At 22.7% G+C, this 27,123-nt stretch overlaps 3 protein-coding genes across 3 annotated transcripts; 1 reads left to right on the forward strand and 2 right to left on the reverse strand.

The window, feature by feature from the left end:
* Positions 1-391: 391 nt before the first annotated feature.
* On the forward strand, positions 392-1,683 carry TrAFT101_009468 (uncharacterized protein; the record flags this gene model as incomplete). Its single annotated transcript, XM_066128662.1, has 2 exons — positions 392-504; positions 586-1,683. Exon 2 carries the CDS (start codon positions 682-684, stop codon positions 1,681-1,683), a length of 1,002 nt encoding a protein of 333 aa, XP_065984782.1. The 5' UTR covers positions 392-504; positions 586-681.
* A 980-nt stretch (positions 1,684-2,663) lies between these two features.
* Positions 2,664-3,990, reverse strand: TrAFT101_009469 (uncharacterized protein; the record flags this gene model as incomplete). The annotated part of the gene is made up of 2 exons (XM_066128663.1): positions 2,664-3,075; positions 3,131-3,990. The coding sequence occupies 2 exons, from the start codon at positions 3,988-3,990 to the stop codon at positions 2,664-2,666; spliced, it is 1,272 nt and encodes a 423-aa protein (XP_065984783.1).
* A 5,575-nt stretch (positions 3,991-9,565) lies between these two features.
* TrAFT101_009470 (uncharacterized protein) lies at positions 9,566-9,863 on the reverse strand (the record flags this gene model as incomplete). The annotated part of the gene is made up of 2 exons (XM_066128664.1): positions 9,566-9,705; positions 9,779-9,863. The coding sequence occupies 2 exons, from the start codon at positions 9,861-9,863 to the stop codon at positions 9,566-9,568; spliced, it is 225 nt and encodes a 74-aa protein (XP_065984784.1).
* Between the last annotated feature and the right edge of the window lie 17,260 nt (positions 9,864-27,123).

Genomic DNA, 27,123 nt, shown 5'->3' on the forward strand with positions numbered 1-27,123 from the left:
TAATTTAGTATATAAAACTACCTTTTTATAGGTTAGTATTTCTTCAATTAGTTATTTATTTTAAGGTTCTCCTAGGCTATATATTATATTATAGTTCTTAAGAGTTAGGTTATAATATTTATATTATTATTTTTTATATAAATTATAAATTATATAACACGAGTAATAGGTGAAATAGTCCGTATTTCTCCGAATGAGGTAAGAAAAGTTATTTGTTCAATACATCCTCCATCCCATCTTTTTCCTTGTCAAGATTCTGAGTGGCTGATCTTCATATAAATCGTCCTTGTGTAGCTGCATTTTGGGAACCCAAACGCATTTCACGACATCTACCACAGTAGCAGAAGATGGGATAAGGATCCTGGTCTTTACCGAACACCTGGAGTAAAAACCGGATCCTTCGTGTTTTTGAAATATGACCAGGCTAAGGAACGAAGAGAGGTCCTCTTGCCAATTTTCTCTAAGAAAGCCATTCAAAACCTTGAGCACTTGGTTTGGCGAAATGTAAGTAGTGACTTTGTTGTTTTATATTTCCAGAAATTATGCACCCTTTATTTTTCCATATTAACCAATATTACATGATAGGCAACACGTTTAGCATCTTCCATCACGAAGGCGAATGCAACACAAAGCTCTATCGACCTTCTTTTTGCATTTCGCTCCTACACTCTCGACACTATCATGTGTTTTACCTTTGGTAACTGTGTCAATGCGTTAGAGGCTCCGGAGTTTAGAGATCCTTTGATTCTGGCTATGGATGCTAGCTTGGGAGCTTTACCCGTGCTAAAGAATTTCCCTTTGATCCGTAACCTGATTTACGCTGTACCTCCTGGTCTGGTCATGCGTGTCCTGCCGGATGCCAAGCGACTAGCTCCCCGGTTGTATCAAGTTCGTGACTTGATTCAACAGCAGCTGCAGATCGTGTTACAATGCCCATCAAAACTGGACAGCGTGTCGCACCAAACAATCTTCCATCGAATGCTTGACCCCCAAGCATACCGCAGAAAGTCAGTTCCGAATATGACATCCCTGCATGATGAAGGGTTCACCCTCATATTTGCGGGTGCCAATACAGTAGCTGACACACTGCTCATGGGTCACTGGCACACAATGAGAAATCCAGAATTACTCGCGCAGCTAAGACAAGAGCTTGTTACAGTGTGGCCGAGCCTCGATACTGAGCCGACGCTGAAAGATCTTGAAGCCCTGCCGCTGCTTACGGCAACTATCAAGGAATCTTTACGCTTTATTCCATCAGGTGTGTCATTGACGCGTGTCGTGCCTCCTGGTGGCGCGGTAATATCGGGCAAACACATCCCCGGGGGCGCAGCAGTCGGCATGGCAATTCTACACGTGCACCAATCTGCTGAGGTCTGGGGCGACGATGTTCTCGACTTCCGCCCTGAACGGTGGTTAGAGGACGGAAAGAAAGAAACTTCGTGGGGCTCCGGCCATAAGAAAGACCTGGATCACTGGCTGGTGCCATTCAGTCGAGGACCGCGCATGTGCTTCGGCATAAACCTTGCCTGGGCCGAGCTATACATCGCTTTTGCAACCATGATCCGGCGCTTCGATCTAGCCATCGACGGTACGACACCGGAAGATATGGAATGGCGTGAGTGTATCGCAGCCTACTATCCAAGAAGGCACCTGCATGCCTGGTGCCACCCAGCTCTGTCATAAAAGACAAGTTAATGGTTTATTCAATAAACGTGTTATTTCGCACTTGGATAGATCCCTTTGTTTTTTCCCGATTAATAAGCATACAGTTAAGCATAAGATAGTGCTAGGGTGAGGGTAGTAGAAAGATTAAAAGCATATTATACAGACTGACATAAATGATCGCGCGGAGGCAGGAGGATTACAGAGTTCTCTATGTATGTTGGTACTCATATAAAATACTGACAACACAAAGTATAGAACTCATAAGAATTAGTAGTGCTCTATAGTTTTAAGCAAGGGCTTCGGATCGAAAAACTATCTATAGATGTTATTTCCAAGCATATTACTTTTCATCCAGTGATTTGTGTGCACCGACAGACAATGCGCAAGCTCTTTTCTTCCCAGCCAGTATGTATGTTGGACTAATGCTATAAGATGTAAAAATTTTTAGGCAAACGTTGAATGCTAAACGACCTTAGGAAGGACACCGGAATACGGCAAGAGGCACCTAAATCTAATAAAAAGTTAGCGATATGTAAGCGCTAACGCGACTCACCTGACAAAATACATTAATTCTATTTTTTCAGCACTTAGAAATCATCTATGACCAAATCCAAACTTTTCTGTTATTATACTATCCGCCGCAGGAACGGTAATAATGCGGTCAGAACGCTAGACTGGCTCCTCCACGGCGAACCCTTCACCCAATTGATTGGAAAACATGTCCACTCCGATCAAATCACATACTTGAACCCCATTAGCAGCATTTCAATAACTACATCAAGATGAAGAACTCACCGGGATAAAAATGTACGGGACTTCTTTCTCATATTGCTTCCAGGCTTCGCCATACTTTCTCCGGCATCTCATAATATCTCTCCTTGTTCGATGAATGATCATGACCATGAAGAAAACGAAATAAAACCAAGGAAAGAAGCTCCTACCAGCAGACAGTCAGCCACCAATAGGATTTTCCACAATTCTGCATACTCCAGATGGACTTACTCGAAGCCGGTAATCAGCCCCCAGGACATGGAGAAGAACATATCAGGGACATAATTTGGCTTTCGGATAATTGCAAACCATCCGTCGACCATTATATGATCACCTGTATCGGTTTCTATAGTCTTGGGATTCTCAATGGATTGCCATGGAACCTGAGGAAAAGTGTTGCGCTTGATGAGTTGACCTTTTTCCTTGTGGCGGAATGCGTTCTTTTGGCCATTGGCACTATCCCACATCCAGTACATGAAAAGATATACAACTGCAAGCAATGTTAAAGAGAAAGGATTCCAGTGGTATTCGGATGGGTCATGATTGGCCAAGTAAAGAGCACAATGACAATACGTAAAGGGAACACCGGCCATGTTCCAAAAGGTGAGCAGGAAGCCCAGCTTCTCGAAATACATATCCCTAGGCCAACGTTAATTAAATCTGACTTAGGGCCACTTGTCTCCTTTGAGCTTACCAGCTCGTAATGATCATTTGCTCAGCTTTGGCGCAAGCGTTGGTGTATAGGAAATGCGCCCCAACTAGAAAGATTACTTCTTTTGAAACGTAGCCGTAAGTTTCGAACTGGCGAGCAGCTACGGAGCAAGTAATGAGGAATAGGATGAACCACGGAATTCTCACTTCATAAAACATTTTGAAGTCCAAAATGCCAATACGAGGATTCAGCTCAGCACCCATGAAAAAGTCGTATATGGGATAGCCTGTAAGCCGATGCGTTCGTCCACGCACGATAGCTTGGAAGTAGACGATGAAGCTGTTGAGAAATCCAGATAGGATAGCAACGGTCATAAGAGGTCCAAACTCGTCAATTAGCGTGTACAATCGGAATACGCGAGTGGCGTGCAGCACGGCGGCAATGAGCAATGTTGCATAAAAACTGCAATATGCGGAACAGTAATAAGGAAGCTTTTTGCCACCTTCGTGTCTCAATGGACGGCCGTAATTCGACACTCCGGGCATATAGCAGTACATAAGTGCCTCCACAATGAAAAACACCCAATAGATTGCCCAAGCTTTTGCAGTTGGATAGGCCCCCTCGTAAGCCAACAGAAAGAGGTGCTGACCAAAGTCAGTCCAAGTCTGGTTGACCTCAGGCATTGGCAAGTTTCCATCATAGTACGTTGCACCTATCCACATGTACCACATCAGTAGGGGGAAGCCCGTCATTAACAACGCAGCACCAATTGAGCCACCAAACTCGAATTCGTTTGACGCGCCATCTGTAAACTTGGTCGTGTTAGTTGATCCGTTCTCGTGATGCCTCTTACTGGACAAGATAGCGGAATCAGAAGGAGGATATCTGTGTTTTGCAGCCATGGTGGCGGCGGATAAAGAGGTCGATGGGGTTAACGGAAGATGTCAAGCCGTGCGTTGGGATGATTCAGCGGATTGACTGAAAAAGACACGCGCGTGCCCTCTTATGGTTTTGCAGACGGCCTGTTCATCTCCAAGAGCAGTACATCAGGTGACTGCACGTGTATCCAGCTCGTAAGCCCTGGAGGCAAAGCGCCATTTAATTGGGATGTGGTACCTCGTCAACTCGTAGACTACAAGTAGTGGCACAGATGCACAGCCAGGCTTCCTTCGGCCAGGAGTGTATACAATACCTAGTCTTCGGCAGCCTCGTTTAAGATTACCTTCTCGGTTTGCAGCCAATCACCGGCATCGCAATTAGCAATCTCAGGTTAGTGTGACTAGGCTAAATAAATTGCATTACGGAGTAGATGTGGCTTGCTTGGCTTTCTCCTAGGATACCCAATGGTTTTACGCATCACACACTCCCTAGTTGTACAGCGATTGCCTTCCACATATGCTGGGGGCCGGCCAATATCTACTGTCGGCCCTTTGCGACCGAAGGGCAGCGAACACAACACCAAGGTACCCACACCCACACAGACACGTAAGCATACTAATACTAGGTAGGTAGCTCTGTGGTAATTTACAGCGAGCATATAACCGAGCCAACAGAATGAGGGGTTTTTTTTTATCCTTCGGTTTATCCACCACTAGAACAAGGAGCTAACATTCATTGTACGACTCGAGCATCAAATAAATCTAAAATATACTTCTAGGCAGATACATTTTGCTCTATACTTATAGAGCTGCAAATAGCTGGCTGCATGTGCCTTTGTTTCCTTGAGCTTGAATTAATTGCTTCTTTTATTAAATCTATTAGTATCTCAGTTATAATTAGAAAAAAGCAATAGTTATAAATAGCTTTAATTTTTAAATAAAGAGAAAAATATACTATTTTAATAAAAAGGGCGATTTTCTAAAGTTGTAATATAAAAGTATAGAAAGGAAATTAAATAAAGGTTTAGTAAATATATATTATTAAGGTATTAATAAATTAAAAAAAAAAACAATATTTAAAGTAAAAATAATAAAGGTTTCAATAGATTAGTTAATTTTATTAAGTATATAAAAAATTATAAAAAGTTATTATAATATTCTAATCCCTATACCTGGTATAGGGTAGCTAGTTCTTAAAGAATAAACTTTAATATTAGGTTTATATTAGTAAAGAAATATAAAGGATTTAATAAGTAGTTTTAGTTATATAGTAAATAATTTTAAATAAAAACTTGATTTTATAATAAACTATACACTAGATAGTTAGTATAGGGTAGATACCTAAGGGATAAACCTAAAATAAGTTCTTTAGGTTTATATTAGCAAATAGGTTAAAAAACCTATAGATAATAATAATATAATAATAATTACTAATAAAGATTAAAAGTACTTTTTAATTTATAAATATAAAACTATATTAAAAACTAGCTATTTAAATTATTTAAATAAATATAAAAAGTAAATTTATATATTTAGTTAATTAAATATCTTTAGTGTATTTAATAGTTAAGTTTATTAAGTTATATTTAATATACTTAATAATAGATTTTATTAAGTAATATATAATATTATAACCTGCCTCTTATAGTTGCAATAATAGGCCTACAGGGTAGGCCAAACCGGATTAATATAAAACTAACCTATTAATTACAATAGATTATTAGATTATTATAATAATCTAATAATTTATAAATAAATTATTAATTTTATAAAATAATTTATAATAAATTATTAAAATCTATAAATAATCTAGCTTAATTAATTAAATATATAAGTTTACATTTTATACTTAATTAAATAACTTAAATAACTAATTATTAATATAGTTTTATATTTATAAATTAAAAAATACTTTTAATTTTTACTAATAACTATTATTATAATACTATTGCCTATAAGTTTTTTAATCTATTTGCTAATATAAACCTAAAAAATTTATTTTAGGTTTATCTTTTAAAAATCTACCCTATATTAACTATCTAATATATAGTTTATTATATATTAATAACTTTTATTTAAATAGTTATTAAACCTATAAATAATATTAAAATAAATAACTTTTAAAACATTATTAAACTTATAAATTAATTTAATATAAAAGAATAAATATAATAACAAGTGCTTTTATTAAATTTATTAAATTTATAAAACCTTATAAACTATTTAGCTGTTTTTAAATAATTAATTTAATAATTAAAAACATAAAAAACTAATAATATATAAAATACTATATTTTATAATAATAGCTTACTATACTTTATAACCTACTAGCAATACTACTAGCTATAGCACTTACTATAGTTATATTTATTATATAATTTATTAAAGTAATTAAAAAATAATTTAAAGAAATTCTTAAACCTTTTTACTTTAATAAATTTAATAAAGACCTAGTTAAACTATATAAGTTTTTTAATAACCTTTAAATTTATTTTAAATATTATTTTTTAAATTTTTTTATATTTATTAAGTTATTTAAATATATTTAATATATAAAAACTTAAATAAATAAAGCAGCAGGAAACTAAATTAAAGTAATTTTAAAAAATTATTAAAAAAATACCTTTAATAAATAAAAAGCTTAAACTATAGCTATTTTTATTAATTATAGTAATTTTAAAAAAAAATTAAAAAAAATCTTTTAAAATTATTAATTATAACAACCTGGTCACTAAGGTCCTATAAAAGTTAATAGCTCAGAAGATTTCCAAAAGATAAACCTAGTCCTATAGTTTATATTAGCAGATAGGTCAGAAGATCTATAAAGCAATAATAATAATATAATATTACCAGTAAGTAAGCTTTAGAAGTATACTTTAATTTTAATTCTATATTAACAACTAGCTATTTAAGTTATTTAAATAAATATAATAAAGTAAACTTATATATTTAGTTATATAAGTTAAATTTATAGTATTTTATAAGACTTATTAATAAATTTTATTAAGTTAACTTATTAACTTAATAATTAAGTTAATAAATCTCTTTTAATTAATCTATTATTCTAACATTAATTTAGTTTAGCCTACCCTATAGGCCTATTATTATAACTATAAAAGTCAGGTTATAATATAATACTTCCCTTTTTTTAGTTTTATCCCCAAGACCTTATAGTCTTAATATAAATAATACATCCCTTACTTAATAAATACAGTTATTCTTTAATTTCTTTACTAATACTTCTTCCTGGCTTTTATTAACCTTTATTATATTAAATAAAATTACTAAAAGATCTTTTTATAAAAAAACCTAGTAATATAATTTTTTATTAAAAGCTATAATATCTAGTGCAAGCAAGTCTAATAAATATTATTTTTATTATATTATAAAAAATTATAAATTTTATTTAATTTCTCTATTAAATTTATTATATTATTTAAAGTATATTTATTTAAATAAATTTTATTATAATATTTAAGGTTTAATGCTTAATTAACTTAATTATATTTTTATTTAGTATTTTTATTTAAAAAAGAAGTTAAAGAAGGCTAAGGATATTTTAGCTAAAGCAGCTGTAAAAGTAGTTTATTTTTAAAAGCAGAAGTAGGTATAGTATAAAAAAATAAAAAAAGCTATTAAGTAAAGTATAATAAATTTAAAGGAATTAGATTATATTAAGTATAAAGAAGCAGAGGCTATTTATTAAGCTGCTATAGTATAGTTAGTAAGTAGTTCTTTTAAGGCCAGCCTTGCTTTTTTAAAATAAATAAATTTCTTAAAGAGTTTAAAAATAAATCTATCTTTATTAAAATTTCTAGGTTTTAATAAAGTTTTTCTATTAATGCTATTATATTTATAAAATTCTTAATAGGTTTTTATATTTTTTTTTTTATTTTTTTTTTTATTATATTTAATAGCATTATTTACTATTTTCCTTTGCTTTTATAGCATTAATATCTTTTATCTTATATTCTTTTTCTTCTCCTTTAATAATAATTTTATCTTAAATAATTTCTCTAGTGTTTTTATTAATTTATACTTTTTCTAACAGTAAAATATAAAATATTAAATATATATATTTTCCTTACTTCTTCTATTATTCTAGGAGTTTAAGTTTATAATTAACTTTTTTAATTTTCTTTAAAATTTTATAAAGTCTAAGTTTCTTAAAATTAAGTTTATTATTTAACTTATTTATTTTAATATTTACTTATTTATTATTTTATATATAGTAAAATAGCTAAACTATATCTCCCTCCTAAAGGGTTAGTTCTTTAAGCCTATATTTATTTATATATTTAACTATTCTTTACTAAATAAATGTTACAACCTAGTGTACCATAACTGCAAAACCCTTATAGGCAGCTGGTTCTGTTATAGTAACTGCTACAATAGTGGTTATTAGCCTAATCTTTTGCCCTGTTTAGCTTAACAGTATAACAGATTGTTACATAAACCTAATATTAAGGGTTTATTCTTTAAGAACTAGCTACCTTATACTAGGTATAGGACTAGAATATTATATATTTTTATTAAATATAATAAAACTTATATAAATAATAACTATAAAATAACTTATTATATTTATTAAATATAGCTTAAATAATTAGTTATGAATAAAGTATTTATATAACAGTTAGATTAAACTTTTATTTAAAGTTATTAGCTATATAACTAAAACTGCTTATAAAAATCCCTTGTATCTTTTTACTAACATAAACCTAATGTTAGAGGTTTATCCCTTAGGAACTAGCTACCCTATACTAGGTATAGGATTAGAACATTATATAATCTTAATTATAATTCTTTTATAGTAGCTTACTTTTATAATAGTAATTTATTTAAAATAGCTTACTTTTAAAGCTGTAATCCTTCTTTAATTAGTCTATTAGTCTATAATATATCTGGAGTATATATTTTATAGTTTTAGGTTATAATAATTAGCTAATGTTATTTTAAAAGGTTAAGTGCTTTTTGCCTGGCTGCTTAATTTTTTAGGGTTTTTAAAGTCTTTTGTTATTTTATTAAAAAAAAGGAGGAGGTTTTTAAAAGCTGCTATAAAAGCATTATATATTAGTTTTACAGCAGCTAGGAAGTATTTAATTATATATTAAGCAAGGCAGGCATTTATAGCATTAGCTGCTGTAATAATAATATTCTATTTAGCTTTATTTTTAATATTTATTTTTTTTAGGCAGTTTATAATTTTAATTTTAATATATAATTTTTTTTTTAAGTTTATAGTAGTGGCTTTTTTAATACTGCTAAAAAAAAAAGTCTTAAGGCCTTTTATTTAATTTTATATAGCAGAGGCAGTTTTAAGGCTGTTTTTTATAAAGTCAAGGGATAATATACTATTTATAATATAGTTTCTGTATTGGCGCTTTTTTTTAGAAGTTAAGGCTAGAATAGCCCTCTTGCCTTTCCTTAAGATAAAGGGGGTAGCCTTTCTTTAGGAGATTCTAGGGGCTGCCAGCCTGGGAGCAGCCATAGGGGGAGTTTTATTTTAAGGAGTTGGGGTGGCGGCTGTAGTAGCTATTATCTTAAAGGCCCTAGAGAGGGCTTAGAAGAATAAATTTAATATTGTTTTATTTAATAGCTAGTTAAATAGGTTAAGGTTCTTGATGAGCTGGTACCTAAAAGGTAGGGTATCTGTAGATGTAGGAGGGAAGCTTGCTCTGCTGACAATACCGACAAGGTATTTTTTGAAAATCTTGACCTGAACGACCTTGACATATTCTCCAAGGACGGCAGGTTTTGGTCATTAACTTTTGTTAGTTACTTAGCATCTTTAGGCTTAACATTTGTATACTGACTTGTTTTTGCCAATAAAGATTAACGCAGACGCATAATCCAAGAGAATACGCCTGTGTGGCGAGATTTTCTCCCAGAGGCATTGGATTACGCCCCCGGCACTGTATGACGAACCATACACTAGATAGTTAGTATAGGGTAGATTCCTAAGGGATAAACCTAGAATAAGTTCTTTAGGTTTATATTAAAGAATAGGTTAGGAAACCTATAGGCAATGATATTATAATAATAGTTACCAGTAGGGATTGAGAGTGCTTTTTAATCCATAGATATAAATTATATTAATAACTGGCTATTTAAATTATTTAAAAAAGCATAAGAAGTAAATTTATATATTTAATTAACTAAATGTCTTTAATATATTTAATAGTTAAGTTTATTAAGTTATACTTAGTGTATTTAATAATAGATTTTATTAAATAGTTTATAATTAAATAATAAATTAGTATTAATTTATTTATATCTACTTAATAAGCCTATTATTATAACCTTAAGTATTAAGTTATAATATAATACTCCCCTTCTATTAGTTTTATTCTTAAGACTTTATTTTTAAACCTATACTTTCTTTATTATTTATAAATATTAATTTTTATTTTTTTTATTTTTTTAATTTTAGTTAATAAAATAGCTAATAGTAAATATAAGTATTTTAAGTTTTTTTAAGTTTTATAATATAATATACTTAAATATTTTATTTTACTTATACTATTAGTTATAAAGCTTTATTTTTATTATAAAAAGTGCAGTTATAAGTATTTTACTTTTAAAAAGGATTTTTTATATTACTTATAGTATATTTATTATTAATAGTTAAATTATAAAGCTTTTAGTTTTTCTATATTTTAGCTTTAAAAAATAGCAGCTAAAGGTATTAATTTTAACTTTAAGTTAAAAAGAGTAAAGAAGGCTTAGTTAAAGGCTAGTGTATATATAAAGTATTTTTATATTTAAAAAAAAAAATAATTTAAAAAAATAAAAAAAGCTATTAAATAAAGGATTAATAATTTAAAAGAGTTAAAGTAAATTAAGTATAAGGAATATAAAGTAAAAGCTGCTTATTAAGCTGCTTTAATACTTAATTCTTCTATTAGTTTATTTTAGTTTATTAATAATATTAATTAATCTACCTTTAATTTAAACTTATTATTATTTCTACCTTTAATAATTAATAAAATTCTTATAAAATTATTTAAGTATTTTTCTTAAGTTCTTTTTTTAAAATTTAAAAGTCTTTAAATAAATTATATTTTTTTTATTTTATAAAATATTTTTATTTATTTATTTCTTTATTTATTTATATATAAATTAATTTTTTAATTTTATATTTCTTTTTTTTATTTTAAATAATAATTTTATTTATAATTAATTTATTTATTTTTTTATTTATTAATGCCTTTTCTAGTAGTAAAATATAAAAAACAGCTATTTTTAATTTTATATTATTAAATAAATTTAATTTATAGTTAACTTCTTTAATTTCTTTAAAATTTTAAATAATTTAAGTTTTTTAAAGTTAAGTTTATTATTTAGTTAATTTATTTTAATATTTAATAACTTTTTATTATATAAATACTATAGTAAATAAGCTATATTCTTTTTTTAAAAGGTTAGTCCTTTAATTTTTATATAATTAATTTATTATTTTATATAATTTTAAATAAACTTAAGTTATTCTTTAAGTTCTTTTTATAATTAAATTATATCTTTAGCTAAAATTTAAATATTTTCTATATTTAAATTATTATAAAGTAGTCTATAGGTTTTTAATATAAATCTATAATTAACATAAAATAATATAACTTCTGTAGATTTTAAAATAAAACTATTATATTAATTTTATACTATAGGGAGTTTTTTTATTTAATTATCTTATATAAAGTTAATATAGTATTATAAGTATACTTTAATAACTTAATTTATTCTTTTTATTTAGCTATTTATTTATAAATAATATATAATACTTAACTTATAATAAGTTTTAAGTTTAGCTATTAATTTTTATTAAAACTTAAAAGTAAAGGTATTTTTTTTATTTAATATAATTTCTGCTAGTAATTTATATTTTATAAATATATACTTTATGTAAAGGTATATTAGATTTTTTATAGTATAAGACTTTTTATATAGTAAAAAGTAAGCTTACTTAAAGAGTTTATTTATTACTATAAAAATATTATTATAAACTATATTAATTAATAGTTTTTTTAACTTTAGTAAATTAATAATATAGTTAAATATAATAATATATTAATTTTATTTAAAAACTAAAATAAGTTATAATTTCTTATATAGCTAATGTTATTTATTTTTTATTTTTTTATATATATTATATTTTTTAATAACTTCTTTAACTTTTTATTTAAGTTTTTTAAAGCAGTAGTAATATAATATATAATTATAAGTAATTTATATATTTTAATATACTGCTATAATTATACTATAATAAATATCCTATATTGCTTTTATTTATAATTCTTCTAATACTTAAATTTATTTACTTTATTTTAAAAGTTTATTAATTATAGTTACTTCTTTAAAGAACTATTTTAATTATTAATCTTTAATTTAATTTTTAATTTTATTAAAAATAAAATTATATTTTTTTATAATAAATAAAGTATTAATTTTAATTTATTTATAATTCTTTTAATTATTTTTATATAAGATTTATACTTTAAATTCAGGAATTTCTTTAAAATATTTTTTTTTTAACTTAAAGCATTAGCTTTTTTATTTTTTATTCTTTTATAGTAAATAATCTTATAGTTAAAGTCTATTAAAAATTTAAAATAATAAATTTATTATATAAAGAGTTATTATATAGTTATAAAATAAAATATATTTTAATAATTAATATAGACTTTAATTTTATATTTATTTCCTAGATAATAATATTATTATTTTTTAAATGCTTTAATAATTATTAAAAATTCTTTATTATAAATAGAATATTTTAATTCTAGACTATATAGTTTTTTAAAGAAAAAGGCTATTAGTTTAAGTTTTCTTTCTTTATTTTATTATCCTAAGGTTTTTCCTAAGGTAAAGTTAAAAGTATTTATTTTTATTTTAATAGGCTTATTTAAGTTATATATAATAAATATAGGTTTATTTATAACAGTATCTTTAAGCTCTTAAAATATTAATTTTATTTTATTAATTTAAAATAGTTTTTTATTTTTTTATTTTTTTTTACCTTTTTTATTTTCCTTAAGTTAAATAATATTAATTAATAGTTTTGCAATTTTACTATATCTTTAAATAAATCTTTAATAATAATTAGTAAGTCTTAAAAAGCTTTATAATCTTTTATAGGTTTTTAAAAGCTTTTAATTTTAAATAGCAGTAACTTTATTTAAGTTTATTTAAACTTATTTTAATATAATAATATATTTAAAAAACTTAACTTATTATATATAAAATTAATATTTATTTAGGTTAATAAAAAGCTTAGCATTTTATAGTTTTTATAATATTTTATAAATATATTCCTTATGTTTTTTTAATATTTTTAAAAAAATTAAAATATTATTAATATAAGTTATTATATAGTTATTTAAGTATTTTTTAAAAATAAAGTTAATTCTTTTTTAAAATAATACTAATATATTTATAAGTCTTTATAATATAATTAAATATTTAAATAATTTATATTTTATTTTAAAAGCAGTTATTTATTTATATTTTTCCTTTATTTTTATAAATTTATAAGCTTCTATAAAATCTAGGGCTATAAATTAATTTATACTTTATAGTCTTTCTTTAATTTTAATAATTAATAATAAAGGCATTTTATTTTTAATAATTATTTTATTAAGCTATTTATAATTAATAACTAAATAAAGCTTTTTATTTTTTTTAATATAAAAATAATAAAATACTTTATTAAAAAGTTTAATACTTTAATATATTCTTTATTTAATTATATTTATAGCTATTCTTTAAGTATTTTAAGCTTAGTTTTATTAAAATTATAAATTTTATAAAGCTTTAGTAAAGTTTTATCTTTAAGAATAATTTTATAATTTTATTTTAAATAAAGTAATAGTTTTTTTTAAATATTTATTAATATAATTTTTTATACTTTTAATATTATTATAGTATTTTAGCTAAAGGTTTATTATAACAAACTGTATACTAGATAGTTAGTATAGGGTAGATTCCTAAGGGATAAACCTAGAATAAGTTCTTTAGGTTTATATTAGAGGATGGGTTAAAGAACCTATAGGCAATAATATTATAATAATAGTTATTAATAAAGATTAAAAGTACTTTTTAATTTATAAGTATAAAATTATATTAATAACTAGTTATTTAAGTTATTTAAAAAAAATATAAGAAGTAAACTTATATATTTAATTAGCTAAATACCTTTAATATATTTAATAATTAAGTTTATTAAGTTATACTTAATATATTTAATAATAAATTTTATTAAGTAGTTTATAATTAATTAATAAATTATAGTTAATTTATTTATGCCTATTTAATAGGCCTATTATTATAACCTTAAGTATTAGGTTATAATATAATACTTTCCTTTTATTAGTCTTATTCTTAAGACCTTATTCTTAAACCTATACTTTCCTTACTATTTATAAATATTAATTTCTGCTTTTTTTATTCTTTTGATTTTTAGTTAATAAAATAGCTAGCAGTAAATATAAGTATTTTAAGTTTTCTTAGGTTTTATAGTATAATATACTTAAATATTTTATTTTATTTATATTATTAATTATAAAGCCTTATCTTTATTATAAAAAGTATAGTTATAAGTATTTTGCTTTTAAAGAGGATTCTCTATATTACTTATAGTATATCTATTATTAATAGTTAAATTATAAAGCTTTTAATTTTTTTATATTTTAGCTTTAGAAAATAATAATTAAAGGTGTTAATTTTAACTTTAAATTAAAGAAGGCAGAGGAGGCTTAATTAAAGGCTAGTATATATATAAAGTATTTTTATATTTAAAAAAAAGAATAATTTAAAAAAATAAAAAAAGCTATTAAGCGAAGGATTAATAATTTAAAAGAGTTAGAGTGGGTTAAGTATAAGGAATATAAAGCAGAGGCTGTTTGCTAGGCTGTTTTAGCGCTTAGTTTTTTTATTAGCCTATCCTTATCTATTAGCAATATTAATTAATCTGCCTTTAATCTAGACCCATTATTATTTCTACCTTTAATAATTAATAAAATTCTTATAAAATTATCTAGGCATTTTTTTTAAATTCTTTTTCTAGAATCTAAGAGTTTTTAAATAAATTATATTCTTTTTATTTTATAAGATATTCTCATTTGCCTATTTCTTTATTTATTTATATATAAGTTAATTTTTTAATTTTATATTCTTTTTTTTTTCTTAAATAATAATTTTATTTATAATTAATTTACCTATTTTTTTATTTACTAATGCCTTTTTTAATAATAAAATATAAAAGACAGCTATTTTTAATTTTATATTATTAAGTAAGTTTAACTTATAGTTAACTTCTTTAATTTTCTTTAAAATTTTAAATAATTTAAGTTTTCTAAAGTTAAGTTTATTACTTAATTAATTTATTTTAATATTTAGGAACTTTTTATTATATAAATACTATAGTAAGTAGGCTATATCCTCCTTTTAAAGGGTTAGTTTTTTAATTTTTATATAGTCTGCTTATTACTTTATATAATCTTAAATAAACTTAAGTTATTCTTTAAGTTCTTTTTGTAATTAAATTATATCTTTAGCTAAGATTTAAGTATTTTCTGCATTTAGACTATTGTAAGGTAGTCTATAGGCTTTTAGTGTAAATCTATAATTAGTATAAAATAGTATAATTTTTATAGACTTTAAAATAAAGCTATTATATTAATTTTATACTATAAAAAGCTTTTTTACTTAATTATTTTATATAAAGTTAATATAGTATTATAAATATACTTTAATAACTTAATTTATTTTTTTTATTTAGCTATTTATTTATAGGTAATATATAGTGTTTAGCTTATAATATATATTAAATTTAGCTATTAATTCTTACTAAAACTTAAAAGTAAAGGTATTTTCTTTATTTAATATAATTTCTACTGGTAATTTATATTTTATAAATATATGCTTTATGTAAAGATATATTAAATCTTTTATAGTATAGGATTTCTTATGTAGTAAAAAGTAAGCTTATTTAAAGAGCTTATTTATTATTATAAAGATATTATTATAGACTATATTAGTTAATAGTTTTTTTAACTTTAGTAAATTAATAATATAGTTAAATGTAATAATATATTAATTTTATTTAAGAACTAAAATAAGTTATAATTTCTTATATAGCTAATATTATTTATCCTTTGTTTTTTTATATATATTGCATTTTTTAATAACTTCTTTAACTTTTTATTTAAGTCTTTTAAAGCAGTAATAGTATAATATATAGTTATAGATAGTTTATATATTTTAATATACTGCTGTAATTATACTGCAATAAATATCTTAAATTACTTTTAATTATAGTTCCTCTAGTACCTAGATTTATTTACTTTATTTTAAAAGTCTATTAATTATAGTTACTTCCTTAAGGAACTATTTTAGTTATTAATTTTTAATTTAATTTTTAATTTTATTAAAGATAGAATTATATTTTTCTATAATAAATAAAGTATTAATTTTAATTTATTTATAATTTCTTTAATTATTTTTATATAGGATTTATACTTTAAATTTAAAAATTTCTTTAAAATATTTTTCTTTTTAACTTAAAGCATTAGCTTTTTTATTTTCTATTCCTTTACAGTAAATAATCTTATAGTTAAAGTTTATTAAAAACTTAAAATAATAAATTTATTATATAAAGAGTTATTATATAGTTATAAAGTAAGATATATTTTAGTAATTAATATAGACCTTAATTCTATATATATTTTTTAAATAATAATATTATTATTCTTTAAATGCTTTAATAATTACTAAGAATTCTTTATTATAAATAAAATATTTTAGTTTTAGACTATATAGTTTTTTAAAAAAGAAAGCTACTAGCTTAAGTCTTTTATTTTTATTTTATTACCCTAAGGTTTTTTTTAAAGTAAAGTTAAAAGTATCTGTTTTAATTTTAATAGGCTTATTTAGGTTATATATAGTAAGTATTGGTTTACTAATAATAGCATTCTTAAGTTTCTAAAATACTAACTTTATTTTATTAGTTTAAGATAGTTTTTTATTTTTTTATTTTTTCTTACTCTTTTTATTTTCTTTAAGTTAAATAGCATTAGTTAATAGTTTTATAATTTTGCTATACTCTTAGATAAATCTTTAATAATAGTTAGTAAATCTTAAGAAACTTTATAATTCTTTATAGGTTTCTAGGAGTTTTTAATTTTAAATAGTAATAACTTTATCTAGATTTATTTAAACTTCTTCTAATATAATAATATACTTAAGGAATTTAATTTATTATATATAAAATTAATATTTATCTAGGTTAATAAAGAGTTTAGCGTCTTACAGCTTTTATAATACTTTATAAATATATTTTTTATATTTTTTTAATATCCTTAAGAAAATTAAAATATTATTAATATAAGCTACTATAAAGTTATTTAAGTATTTCTTAAAAATAAAGTTAATTTTCTTTTAGAATAAAGCTAGTATATTTATAAGTTTTTATAGTATAATTAAATATTTAAATAATCTATATTTTATTTTAAAAGTAGTTATTTATTTATATTCTTCTTTTATTTTTATAAGTTTATAGGCTTTTATAAAATCTAGGGCTATAAATTAATTTATACTTTATAGTCTTTCTTTAATTTTAATAATTAATAGTAAAAGTATTTTATTTTTAATAATTATTTTATTAAGCTATCTATAATTAATAATTAAATAAAACTTTTTATTCTTTTTTAATATAAAGATAATAAAGTACTTTACTAAAGAGTTTAATACCTTAATATATTCTTTATTTAATTATATTTATAGCTATTCTTTAAATATTTTAAGCTTAATTTTATTAAGGTTATAAATTTTATAAAGCTTTAGTAAAGTTTTATCTTTAAAAATAATTTTATAATTTTATTTTAAGTAAGGTAATAGTTTTTCTTTAAGTACCTGCTGGTATAACTTTTTATACTTTTAATATTATTATAGTATTTTAGCTAAAAGCTTATTTTTATTAACTTTAACTTATTTTTTTATTTTTATTAGTACTATATTAAGTTTAGCTAGTTTTATGTAATATTTAGTAATAATTCTGTTAATTTATATAATTTTTGCTTTTTATTGTTAATTATTGTATTGTGGTGGTATTGGTGATTTTTTAAGGTTAAATTTAACTTTTTTATATATTTTTATTTTCTTGGCTTTATTTTTTTTATTTTGTTACTTTAATTGTGCAGGAGGTTTTGGTTGTAGGTCTGTAAGTGTGTCTTTACTTTCCTTACCCCTTTCCTGGCCTAGTTATAATTTCAGGGAGATATTCTTTTCTTAAGTTATTTTTTTTATTTTTTAGTTAATTATAGGGTTATATTTTTCTAACTATAGGTGTTTTAATAAAATATTGCAGTTTTATAGATCTAGTATATTAAACTTAATATCCTTAGTTTAATTAGCAATTATTATAAAGAAATAATTAGTTTTATAGGTAATAGTTATTTCTATATTTATGCTTGCAATACTAGAGATAATTAATAATGTTTTTTTAATAATATATAGTATTTTAAGCCAGTCTACTAGACTGTTAGTAATTAAATTATAATTTAAACTGCTGTTTATATAAATTTTAACTGGTTATTGGTTTAAATATTTATTAATTACTAGCTTTTTTTAAAATATTTTAATTAAGTTAATAGTAATTATATCTAAAGGGCTTTTTTACTATATCTTAGATTAATATTTCTTATATTATTAGTATTTAATTTAATTATTTTATTTTTTAATTATTTAATAATATTTTTTAATTAAGGTTTTATTTTTTTATTTTTTATTTAAGTAGTTATTAAAGTTATAGTTTCTTTATAAAAGTTTTTAAGTTATTTAGTAAAACTAGTGTTTTTTTTACAGTGCTTTCTATAGTATTATATATTATAGTTTAAAAAATAATTTATTAAGTAATTTTATACTTTAACTTTTTTTAATTACTTGCTTTATTAATTTATTAATTTATTAAGCATATATATTTTATAATATATATTATTATATTTTTTCTAGTAGTATTTTCTATAATTTTTATTAAAAGCATTAAAAATATTATAAATTAAAGCATAGGTATAGGTGTTTTTAATATTTAATTTAATAGCCTTTATTTATTCTTATACTTATTTTAAACCTATTTTTTATAGTAAATATTCCTTAAGATATTATTATTTTTTTTTTTATTTTTTTTTTTCTTCTGCCTATGCTCTTAAGATATATATATAGTTATATTCTTTATTCTTTAATTTATAAATATTATATCTTTTGCAATTATAATTAAGGTCTTAAAAGTAATAGAGGTTATATTAATATATATAAAATAAAATTAATTTATTTAACCTTTATAGTTTTTTATAATAGTAATTTATATTTTATAAATAGTATTATAGATATTTATATATTTTTTTATTAAACTTTAGGTAAGTTTTATTATATTATAGTTCCTAGGAACTGCATTAATAATATTTATTATTATTAGTATTATTGCTATTATATATATTTTTAAAGGTAACTTTATATTTTATAAAGGAGTATATATTTAAAAGGGTATTAATCTACTGCTAATGCTTTTTATTAATTTTATAAAAACTATATTTATAAATTCTTTTACTTTTATTATAGATAATTTTATTTTTATTAGTTTTTTTATTTAAGAGTTTCTATTTCTATATAGATTATATTTCTTTTTATTCCTTAAGATATTCTTTAATTAATTTATTTTCTTTTTTAAAGAGTTTATATATAGCTTTTATATTTTATTACTATTTACCTTTATAATTATATTAATATTCTTCTATAGATCTATAGTTTAAGTATCTTTAGCATTTATAGTTAGGGTTTTATAAATAGTAGTTATTGTAGTTATAATTCTTTTTTTAAGTAGCTGTTTATTTTCCCTTATACTTATAAATAGTATTAGTAGATTTATAGTGTTTATAGATTAATTTTACACTAAAATTTAAATCTTTATTATTAAGTAGCTTATAAAAAGTTAAAGTATTAATTTTAACTTCTTTCTAGAATTTTATTTTTTTTAGCTTCTTTAAGTAGTATTTTAATTTATTCTTATTGCTTTTATATATAAGGCATATATTATTATAGCAGGTAATTTAACTAAGGCTGTTGTAAGGTAGTTTAGTAATAGTGTTTATTTAGGCTTTATTGGTTTTGTTGTTTTATTTAAGGCTTTTTTTATTTCCTTCTTGCTTTTTCTTAAAGTAGTAATATACTTCTTTATGGTTTAGTTTACTATAAAAATAACATTTTCCTTTAAATTTAATTACCTTAATAGTATTAAGGTTTATTTATTTTAGTTAGGTTCTATTGTTTTTTATAATATATTCTTTTTATTTTTTACTTTAATTTATATAATATTAAAGTTTTTATTAAAAAGTTAAAGAGTAGCTGTATTTTTTTATTTTATATTTTTAGCTTTTCTTAAAGTTATAATTATTAATATTAATAGCCTTTTAAATATATTTAATAAATTTAATTTTACTTTAATTTTCTTTAAATAGCTTATTTTTAACTTTAAATTTAATATTATTATAATAGACTTTTTTTTTTATTTTTTTAGTTTAGTTAACTTTAGTAAGCAGGTGTAGAAAGGTAGTGGTATATTTAAATAAGGCTTCCTTTTATTATAAAAACTTAAGTTCTCTTTTTACTTTTTATTCTTTATTTATAATTCTAAAGGATTTTTTTAATTAATTTTTAAAGGTTTTATAATTATTAAAAATCTTATTTATTTAGATTTTTATTTTAGTAGGTTCTTCCTTTATAGCATTATAGTCTATTAAAATAAGCCTAAACTATTTAGCAGCAGTTTCTATAAAGCAGTTAGCTATAAAAAAGACTTAATCTTTATTATTTTTTAAATTAATTAAAAAGTAGCTAAAATAAGTATTTAATTTAGTAAAAAATTTATTTATTTTTAAAGTATTTTTATTAAAGTTATTAAGTTACTTAAGCCTAAGGATTTTTTCTTTTTTTTTTTTTTTATTCTTTAGTTAATCCTTTAGTTTTTTAATTTATAAAAAAAGTAAATTAATTGCTATTTACTCTAGAGTAAGTAATAAATATTATTCTTAAGTTTTTTTATATATAGAAGTAGTCTTTTATTAACTATTACCTACTATATTTTTATTATTGCCTATAGGTCTAGTAATTATTTAAATAAAAGTTATTAATATATAATAAACTATATATTAAATAGTTAATATAGGGTAGATTTTTAAAGGATAAACTTAAAATAAATTCTTTAGGTTTATATTAAAGAATAGGTTAAAGAACCTATAGGCAATAATATTATAATAATAGTTATTAATAAAGATTAAAAATACTTTTTAATTTATAAGTATAAAACTATATTAATAACTGGCTATTTAAGTTATTTAAAAAAAGCATAAAAAGTAAACTTATATATTTAATTAGCTAGATGCCTTTAATATATTTAATAGTTAAGTTTATTAAATTATACTTAATATACTTAATAATAAATTTTATTAAGTAGTCTATAATTAGTTAATAGATTATAGTTAATCTATTTATGCTTACCTGGTAGGCCCATTGTCGTAACCTTAAGTATTAGGTTGTAATATTTATTTTTATTAACTTTAGCTTATTCTTTTACTTTTATTAATATTATATTAAGTTTAGCTAGTTTTATATAATATTTAATAATAATTCTATTAATTTATATAATTTTTATTTTCTATTATTAATTATTATATTATAGTAATATTAGTAATTTTTTAAAGTTAAATTTAACTTTTTTATATATTTTTGTTTTTTTAATTTTTTTTTTATTCTATTTCTTTTCCTTTAATTATATAGGAGGTTTTAGTTATAAATCTATAAGTATATTTTTACTTTCCTTGCCCCCTTCCTGGCCTAGTTATAACTTCAGGGAGGCATTTTCTTTTTAAGTTATTTCTTTTATCTTTTAGTTAATTATAAAGTTATATTTTTTTAATTATAAATATCTTAGTAAAATATTATAATTTTATAGGTCTAGTATATTAAACTTAATATCTTTAGTTTAATTAATAACTATTATAGGGAGATAATTAATTTTATAAATAATAGTTATTTTTATATTTATATTTATAATATTAAAAATAATTAATAATATGTTTTTAATAATATATAATATTTTAAGCCAGTTTATTAAGCTATTAGCAATTAAATTATAATTTAAACTGCTGTTTATATAAATCTTTATTAATTGCTAATTTAAATATTTATTAATTACTAGTTTTTTTTTAAATATTTTAATTAAGTTAATAATAATTATATTTAAAGGGCTTTTTTACTATATCTTAAATTAATATTTCTTATACTATTAGTATTTAATTTAATTATTTTATTTTTTAATTATTTAATAATATTTTTTAATTAAGGTTTTATTTTTTTATTTTTTTAAATAATTATTAAAGTTATAGTTTTTTTATAAAAGTTTTTAAATTATTTAATAAAACTAGTGTTTTTTTTTATAATATTTTCTATAGTATTATATACTGCAGTTTAAAAAATAGTTTATTAAGTAATTTTATACTTTAACTCTCTTTAATTACTTGCTTTATTAATTTATTAATTTATTAAGTATATATATTTAGCAGTATATATTATTATATTCTTTTTAATAATATTTCCTGCAGTCTTTATTAAAAGCATTAAGAATATTATAAATTAAAATACAGGTATAGGTATCTTTAAGGTTTAATTTAATAGCCTTTATTTATTTTTATTTTTATTTTAAACTTATTTTCTATAGTAAATATTTTTTAAAATACTATTATTTTTTTTTTTATTTTTCTTTTTCTTCTACCTATATTTTTAAAATATATATATAGTTATATTTTTTATTTATTAATTTATAAATATTATATTCTTTATAATTATAATTAAAGTTTTAAAAGTAATAGAAGTTATATTAATATATATAAAATAAAATTAATTTATTTAACTTTTATAGTTTCTTATAATAGTAATTTATATTTTATAAATAATATTATAAGTATTTATATATTTTTCTATTAAACTTTAGGTAAGTTTTATTATATTATAGTTCTTAAAAACTATATTAATAATATTTATTATTATTAATATTATTGCTATTATATATATTTTTAAATGTAACTTTATATTTTATAAAAGGGTATATATTTAAAAAAATATTAATTTATTAATAATATTTTTTATTTATTTTATAAAAACTATACTTATAAATTCTTTTACTTTTATTATAAATAATTTTATCTTTATTAGTTTTTTTATTTAAAAGTTTTTATTTTTTTATAAATTATACTTTTCTTTATTCCTTAAGGTATTCTTTAATTAATTTATCTTTTTCTTTAAAGAGTTTATATATAGCTTTTATATTTTATTACTATTTACTTTTATAATTATATTAATATTCTTTTATAAATCTACAGTCTAGGTATCTTTAGTATTTATAATTAAGGTTTTATAAGTAATAGTTATTATAGTTATAGTTTTCTTTTTAAATTATTATTTATTTTTTATTATACTTATAAATAATATTAATAAATCTATAGTATTTATAAATTAATTCTATATTAAAATTTAAATTTTTATTATTAAATAGCTTATAGAAGATTAAAATATTAATTTTAACTTTTTTCTAGAATTTTATTTTTTTTAGCTTCTTTAAGTAATATTTTAATTTATCCTTATTGCTTTTATATATAAAGCATATATTATTATAATAGGTAGTTTAACTAAGGCTATTATAAAGTAATTTAATAATAATATTTATTTAAGCTTTATTAATTTTATTATTTTATTTAAAGCTTTTTTTATTTTTTTTTTATTTTTTTTTAAAGTAATAATATACTTTTTTATAGTTTAGTTTATTATAAAAATAGCATTTTCTTTTAAACTTAATTACTTTAATAATATTAAAGTTTATTTATTTTAATTAAGTTTTATTATCTTTTATAATATATTTTTTTTATTTTTTACTTTAATTTATATAATATTAAGATTTTTATTAAAAAATTAAAAAGTAATTATATTTTTTTATTTTATATTTTTACTTTTTTTTAAAGTTATAATTATTAATATTAATAGCCTTTTAAATATATTTAATAAATTTAATTTTACTTTAATTTTCTTTAAATAGCTTATCTTTAACTTTAAACTTAATATTATTATAATAAACTTTTTTTTTTATTTCTTTAGTTTAATTAACTTTAGTAAGCAGGTATAAAAAAATAGTAGTATATTTAAATAAAGCTTTTTTTTATTATAAAAACCTAAGTTTTTTTTTTATTTTTTATTTTTTATTTATAATTTTAAAAGATTTTTTTAATTAATTTTTAAAGGTTTTATAATTATTAAAAATTTTATTTATTTAAGTCTTTATTTTAGTAAGTTTTTCTTTTATAGTATTATAATTTATTAAAATAAGCTTAAATTATTTAACAGTAGTTTTTATAAAGCAGTTAACTATAAAAAAAACTTAATTTTTTATTATTTTTTAAATTAATTAAAAAATAACTAAAATAAATATTTAATTTAATAAAGAATTTATTTATTTTTAAATTATTTTTATTAAAGTTATTAAATTACTTAAATTTAATAATTTTTTTTTTTTTTTTTTTATTTTTTAATTAATTCTTTAGTTTTTTAATTTATATAAAAAGTAAATTAATTATTATTTACTTTAAAGTAAATAATAAATATTATTCTTAAGTTTCTTTATATATAAAAGTAATTCTTTATTAATTATTATTTACTATATTTTTATTATTACCTATAGGTTTAGTAATTATTTAAATAAAAGTTATTAATATATAATAAACTATATATTAAATAGTTAATATAAAGTAAATTTCTAAAGAATAAATTTAAAATAAATTCTTTAAGTTTATATTAAAGAATAAGTTAAAAAACCTATAGGCAATAATATTATAATAATAGTTACTAATAAAAATTAAAAGTACTTTTTAATTTATAGGTATAAACTATATTAATAACTAGTTATTTAAGTTCTCTAAAGAAAGCATAAAAAGTAAACTTATATATCCAGTTGGCTGGATGTCCTTAATATACTTAATAGTTAAGTTCATTAAGTTACACTCAGCGTACTTAATAATAGATTCTGTTGAGTGGTCTATAATTAGATGACGGATTAATGTTAATCTATCTATGCCTACCCGGTAGGCCCATCGTCGCAACCTTAAGTATTAGGTCATGACACACTGGCCTAAAGACCACCATGCCTGACGGGATTAACAATAATCATCTCTCTTACCCTAACTTGGGCTATTTTCGGTTTAAGCCCTTGGAAGAAGAAGTCTACTTTAAAATCCTTTACGACAGCATCCTCAACTGCCCTCTTTGAGAAAGGGCATTTGTTTTCTGGGACGCTGATAGGATTTTCTGCCCTGTGGTAAGTGATTAACTGCAATAAGCAAGAGTGAATCTGCAATTCAACTGATATAAGGGCAAAAGCGCCGAGGAACGGCTGAAGGGCGTTAAGATACCCTGGGAATAGATGGAGAGGATAATTGAAGAGTTTGGTTCTGTCTTTCATTTATGGTGATCTATTCACTACAAATATATTACTAGAAATGAAAGCTTAATGCTATGACAACTTCTAATGTGTAAGGGAAAATGAAAATACATCGGACGCGATGTTACTATCCGGTTCGTTGTAAGCCTTAACAAGGACTGCTTTATAAACCTGTTTAGTAACAGTTTGATGACAGAGCTCCCTACTATACACCACCCGGGTACTATGAGGCTCTGAGTGAACATTGAGTTGTAGTACATAAATGGATAGGTAAATGGGCTACCCATCGGCTAAGTTGCGCTGCTATCTACATCTCGGCATATTTTGGAGACTATAACTTTGGGGGTAGGGCTGGCATGTAGTGTACTGCCTTTATTAGCTTACACCGGTAGCGCCTACCTGAATTACCTACCCCAGACTATATTGGCTCCACTCAGACTTACTAGAGCTCTTATATAAAATGTTTCTATATATAACTACGGGGTGGTCTGTGTGGGCGCTACTAGTGTAGGCTGATAAAGGCGGCAGGCTGCCCTTAGACGCCTTGCCCTTTAACTGCTGCGATGCCGTTTCTGTTGGTATGAGAAGACAGGGGCATGCGTTGCCGTCCTAGGTCGGCTGCTCCTAATGGGTGGTTATTTATTGGACGTGTCTGTGACAGGCAGGAGTTAGTTAGTTTCTTGATGAGCTCAGCCCCATTTTCGAAGTCATCTTCGGCCTTGTATCTTAAATCTGAAGAGAGCTCTATCTTGGGAGGCACCGAGGCCTGTGTGCGTTTGTGGCCTCATAGGCCCCGGCCCGCCTACCTTACCTGGCGCCTAATATCCTTCCTAGGCCGATAAATTAGCAGACCTGAACGCACTGAGCAACTTTATCAGGCCTTGCTGTTTTATATTACCGCGCGCATGTTGGGACTTATATAGAACTTTGGCTTAGAGTCTAATATCCTGGCTTAACAGTTGCAAACTTGCAATTTCCTAGCGCTCTTTTTCTCAAGGGATTTCTATTTAAGATTTCTGGAATCCCTTTAATTATTATATAGGCTTTTGATATACCTGTCCATCCTATATACTTTATATTTCCAGTTCCCACTTTAATCCTATTTGCTATCTGACCACCTATTAGGGTCAGCATCTATTAGACGAAGTAAAAAGAGACTACAACAGATATAAACAACGGACAAATGAAGCAAACGTATCTGTGGATCGATATTGGGACGGCTACGTGATGCATACTGGGAGCCGGAGAACCCCGATCGAAACGTTGTCCCAACGTCAGCATAGCAGTCTGCTTCAACCAGCTGCAGAAGCAGCCACTGACACGCTTGCGTAAGTATCGTTCGGGCGCCTCAGACTTAACAACTGAGGCCATCATCGTAAAGTCTCTGGTAGACTCTGCTAATTTAATGGCCCAATTTCAGACACGCTCAAGCGCGAGACAACTTCTTGAAGCAGCATCCATATGCGTATAAAAATGGACTAACACGCAAACGTCACGAAGGCCTTGCAGATTCTGCATATAGAGATGTCTCACTTTCGTGACCGCTATGCTACCCATCTCTCAGGATCAACTAAGAGCAGCTCGTCCACACAAACAGGAGTAGAAGATCAGTATTGGCAGTTGGATAG

This window comes from Trichoderma asperellum, chromosome 6 (assembly GCF_020647865.1).
Source record: "Trichoderma asperellum chromosome 6, complete sequence".
NCBI lineage: Eukaryota > Fungi > Ascomycota > Sordariomycetes > Hypocreales > Hypocreaceae > Trichoderma > Trichoderma asperellum.